The sequence below is a fragment of the Cucurbita pepo genome, chromosome LG16 (assembly GCF_002806865.2).
Source record: "Cucurbita pepo subsp. pepo cultivar mu-cu-16 chromosome LG16, ASM280686v2, whole genome shotgun sequence".
Classification (NCBI taxonomy): Eukaryota; Viridiplantae; Streptophyta; class Magnoliopsida; order Cucurbitales; family Cucurbitaceae; genus Cucurbita; species Cucurbita pepo.
This window is the reverse complement of record NC_036653.1, coordinates 4,007,664-4,012,410: the sequence shown is the minus strand read 5'-3', so window position 1 is coordinate 4,012,410 and position 4,747 is coordinate 4,007,664. Positions and strand designations below refer to the sequence as shown.

General features: G+C 37.1%; 1 protein-coding gene and 1 long non-coding RNA gene across 2 annotated transcripts; one reads left to right on the top strand and one right to left on the bottom strand.

Moving 5' to 3' along the window:
- Positions 1–259: 259 nt before the first annotated feature.
- On the bottom strand, positions 260–4,483 carry LOC111776922 (anaphase-promoting complex subunit 13). The gene is made up of 4 exons (XM_023656336.1): positions 4,335–4,483; positions 1,734–1,847; positions 1,585–1,638; positions 260–595 (listed from the first exon to the last, which is right to left on the bottom strand). The coding sequence occupies exons 2-4, from the start codon at positions 1,807–1,809 to the stop codon at positions 534–536; spliced, it is 192 nt and encodes a 63-aa protein (XP_023512104.1). The 5' UTR covers positions 1,810–1,847; positions 4,335–4,483; the 3' UTR covers positions 260–533.
- Positions 2,498–3,352, top strand: LOC111776923. Its single transcript, XR_002812322.1, has 2 exons — positions 2,498–2,569; positions 3,163–3,352. It is a non-coding gene; the product is annotated as an uncharacterized LOC111776923 (long non-coding RNA).
- Positions 4,484–4,747: the final 264 nt, after the last annotated feature.

Here is a 4,747-nt window from a genome sequence, read left to right as displayed (position 1 = left end):
AAAAAAAAAAAAAAAAAAAAAAAAAAAAAAAAAAAAAAAAAAAAAAAACAATGAAAGGTTAGCATTTATAAACAACATGTTTGTCTAATTCTCGAACGTACAGTCAGACTATCTTATTCAAAAAAAAAGTTAAACAAAATTTCTAACCAAACGACCCAGAACGAAAACTTTAGAATAAAGATTAAATAAGAGGTGAACCAACCATAAATCGGGCTTGAAGCTCTCGCTTTACCAACGAGCCGACAACCAATCGATCAGATGCGAGCAACAAGGCAATGGTGTCCTCTACATGGGGTAAAGGGCAACATGCAAGTATGTATTGACAAAAGAGAGCAGCAAATCCATGTAGAGTACTTAACAGACTATTTCTTGTACCACAAATAAACAATTTCTACATCAATCTTCAACATCTACAACATGGATTAATGAGATCTTAAAATCTACAATGCGAATACAGCAAGAGAATATGGTAATAAGACTTCTAACTTGAAGAAAATCTCTTGATAATGGGCCATCCTTAGTTAGGAGAAGGTTCATTGGTTACCTAGAGCAAGATCATGCCAGGTATCAGCATCAACTGGCTGAGCCTCCTGATCTGCAAAGATGTTACGAGGTCAAAGGGATCAAAATCGATTTCTCCTGCAAACAACTAATAGATTTGCATATAATTTGGTATTTGAATAGTGTTTTTCAAGTGAACGGTGTTAGGAATCACGACTCTCCACAATAGTATGATATTGTCCACCTTGAACATAAGCTCTCATGGCTTTGCTCTGGGATTCCCAAAAGGCCTCAAAAGGCCTCATACCAATGGAGATAGTATTTCTAACTTATAAACTCATGATCTTCTACTCAATTAACCAATGTGGGACTCACTCCCAATAATCCTCAACAAACGGTGCACTTTAAGGTGTCGACTTTATAGATCTTGCCTTGATTGTCTAATGGCAAGAAGCACATAATAGTGGAATCAAAGACAGGTGAATAATTAGCGATATAAAACAATAATCTCCCACATCTTTTTTTATTTTTATTTTTATAAGATACAATTTCATTGATATTTGAAATTTACAAAAGGGATTTATCCATCATCACAATAGTTTGTACGTTGAAATTTTATGCACGAAGAAAAGATTAAGGCAACATACGTTTGTGCGCAAACGTGCGTGAGTGAGAGGGGGGAACAAAGAAATGAGAAAGAAAGTAAACAAAGAGGTATCAGACCTAAGATGGTAAGAAGCAGATACAAAAAGAACTTCCTCAGCTCTTTTGTTCTTCTAACAGAGTGATTAAAGATCCGTTTATTACTTCCTATCCACAATTTTCACAATTGCACAATAACCATTAAGCCACAAGACAGAATGAAGAAGAAAACGTATCGAGGAACGATATTCAGAGGCATCCGGAGTCTTAGAACCATCTTACTTTCCATTCTCTAAAGTACTAAATTCAGGAACTCCATGTATTAAATCTCACATTGAGGGCAAAAACATGCTTCATTTTAGAAGTTGTTATCAAAATTAAAAGAAATAGTCTTTCCATGTGTTGTTAATTGAACATTGACTTATAAGTTAGGAGACATACTCGAGTCCTCGGTGTCATCAGTCCGAACAACCAGCACAGGAGGGAGTAGAAGATCTATGAAAATGATAGAACAACTACACTAAATAAGCAATGACATAGTTTGTAACAAATAATTTCTTGAGTACAGAGAAATGAAGGCTGAGAATTACCATCATGAGGGAGTGTGTCTCTCATCCATTCCTCATCAAGAATGTCTATCAATATACCCAGACTAAGTTCTGCCATTGTGTTTTCTTGTTAAGGGAGATTCTAAATCCCAATATCTGAAATTTCAGATAGATAAGTTATTAGCAAAAGCTCCGAAACTATGACGTTGTAAACGTATAAACCAATCTAAGATACACTAGGAGCGGATATCAAATATACAATAGAGACTCAGTTCTCCTGATCCTCGGAAGAAGAAATTCTGGATATCAAATTTGTAACACCCCAAACCCACACCCACTGCTAGTAGATATTGTCCTCTTTGGACTTTCCCTTATGGGTTTCCCCANTAAGGGAGATTCTAAATCCCAATATCTGAAATTTCAGATAGATAAGTTATTAGCAAAAGCTCCAAAACTATGACGTTGAAAACGTATAAACCAATCTAAGATACACTAGGAGCGGATATCAAATATCAAAAATCAGTTCTCCTAATCCTCGGAAGAAGAAATTCTGGATATCAAATTTGTAACAGCTCAAACCCACACCCACCGCTAGTAGATATTATCCTCTTTGGACTTTCCCTTATGGGTTTCCCCACAAGGTTTTAAAACGTGTCTACTAGAGAGAGGTTTCCACACCCTTAGAAGGAATGCTTCGTTCTCCTCTCCTTTCAACCGATGTGAGATCTCACAATCCACCCCCTTGGGAGCTCAACGTCTGGTAACTGGCTCTAATACCATTTGTAACAGCCCAAGCCCACTGCCAATAGATATTGTCCTCTCTCGACTTTTTCTTCTGGGCTTCCCCCAAGATTTTAAAACGCGACTACTAAGGATAGGTTTCGACACGCATATATACCAATGGAGATAGTATTTCTAACTTATAAACTCATGATCTTCTACTCAATTAACCAATGTGGGACTCACTCCCAATAATCCTCAACAAACGGTGCACTTTAAGGTGTCGACTTTATAGATCTTGCCTTGATTGTCTAATGGCAAGAAGCACATAATAGTGGAATCAAAGACAGGTGAATAATTAGCGATATAAAACAATAATCTCCCACATCTTTTTTATTTATTTATTTATAAGATACAATTTCATTGATATTTGAAATTTACAAAAGGGATTTATCCATCATCAAAATAGTTTGTACGTTGAAATTTTATGCNATATGCAAAGTAAATCGATAAATGAAGTCTGTAACCCTTGAGGTGAAAATGGTAGGTAAAAGCACTATCTGGGATGTATATATGACAGAATTTCAACCGATGAGAGATCTCACAATCCACCCCTTGGGAGCCCAACGTCCGGTAACTGGCTCTAATACCATTTGTAACAGCCCAAGCCCACTGCCAATAGATATTGTCCTCTCTCGACTTTTTCTTCTGGACTTCCCCCAAGATTTTAAAACGCGACTACTAAGGATAGGTTTCGACACCCGTATAACGTGGGATCTCACAAAATTAGTCCAAACAAAGAAATAGAAAAGCTATCATATATGCAAAGTAAATCGATAAATGAAGTCGGTAACCCTTGAGGGGAAAATGGCAGGTAAAAGCACTATCTGGGATGTGTATATGACAGAATTTCAACCGATGTGAGATCTCACAATCCACCCCTTGGGAGCCCAACGTCCGGTAACTGGCTCTAATACCATTTGTAACAGCCCAAGCCCACTGCCAATAGATATTGTCCTCTCTCGACTTTTTCTTCTGGACTTCCCCCAAGATTTTAAAACGCGACTACTAAGGATAGGTTTCGACACCCGTATAACGTGGGATCTCACAAAATTAGTCCAAACAAAGAAATAGAAAAGCTATCATATATGCAAAGTAAATCGATAAAAGAAGTCTGTAACCCTTGAGGGGAAAATGGCGGGTAAAAGCACTATCTGGGATGTGTATATGACATAATTTCAACCGATGTGAGATCTCACAATCCACCCCTTGAGAGCCCAATGTCCGGTAACTGGCTCTAATACCATTTGTAACAGCTCAAGCCCACCGCCAACGGATATTGTCTCTCTCGACTTTTCCTTCTAGGCTTCCCCCAAAATTTTAAAAGGCGTCTATTAAGGATAGGTTTCGACACCCTTATAACGTGGGATTCTAACAAAATTAGTCCAGAAATAGAAAAGCTATCATATATGCAAAGTAAATCGATAAAAGAAGTCTGTAATCCTTGAGGGGAAAATGGCGGGTAAAAGCACTATCTGGGATGTGTATATGACAGAATTTCAACATCAAAAAGGCTGATTAAGTAATAGAAAACAAAAATTCATTCTCAGAACTTGCACTCTTCACTTTCAAGCGAACTAAACAGAGTGAAAAAGAAAAAGATAACGGAACCAAGATCCAATTAGTTCACTCATCTACTTAAGCAAAATAGAAGACCTCAATGATCATTTGCTGCCGGAAACAGTAATAGTGCTACGGCAGGCCTAAGATCTGAAGACTTGCAATAAGACAACCATTTGTGGGAGAGGACAAGTAATCAGACGCAAGCAAAGAAAATTACCCGGGAAAGAGCAGACAGTAAAGGAGAGACAGAATCGAAGCGAGAAAATACATGAGGGAGAAGGAACAGAGAGAGAATCAGACCGTAGAACCGTCGGAAAAAGAACGATGCTAGCCTCTGCAGAAGATTCCAGCGGACTGGCCGGAGTTAGGGCTGTCGACGCCCTGATGATAATGATCGTTTAATAAAAATTCAAATGTCGCCGACGCTCTCACTCTGTTTAATTAATGATCTACAACTTTTTAAAAATAAAAATAGAAAATAATTTTATATTTTTTTAAATATATTTATTTAATTTTTTTTAAATAAAGAAAAAAAATAATGAAATTAGTGGTAAAATTTATTGGTGTATATAGATTAGGTTGAAAAAAATAAAATTTTGAGATGATTGATTGAGTTGTGACGGGAGAAACCCGAATAGAGTTTATGTGACACGACTCTGCACAATGGTATGATATTGTCTTCTTTGAGTATAAGCTCTCATGACTTTGTTTTG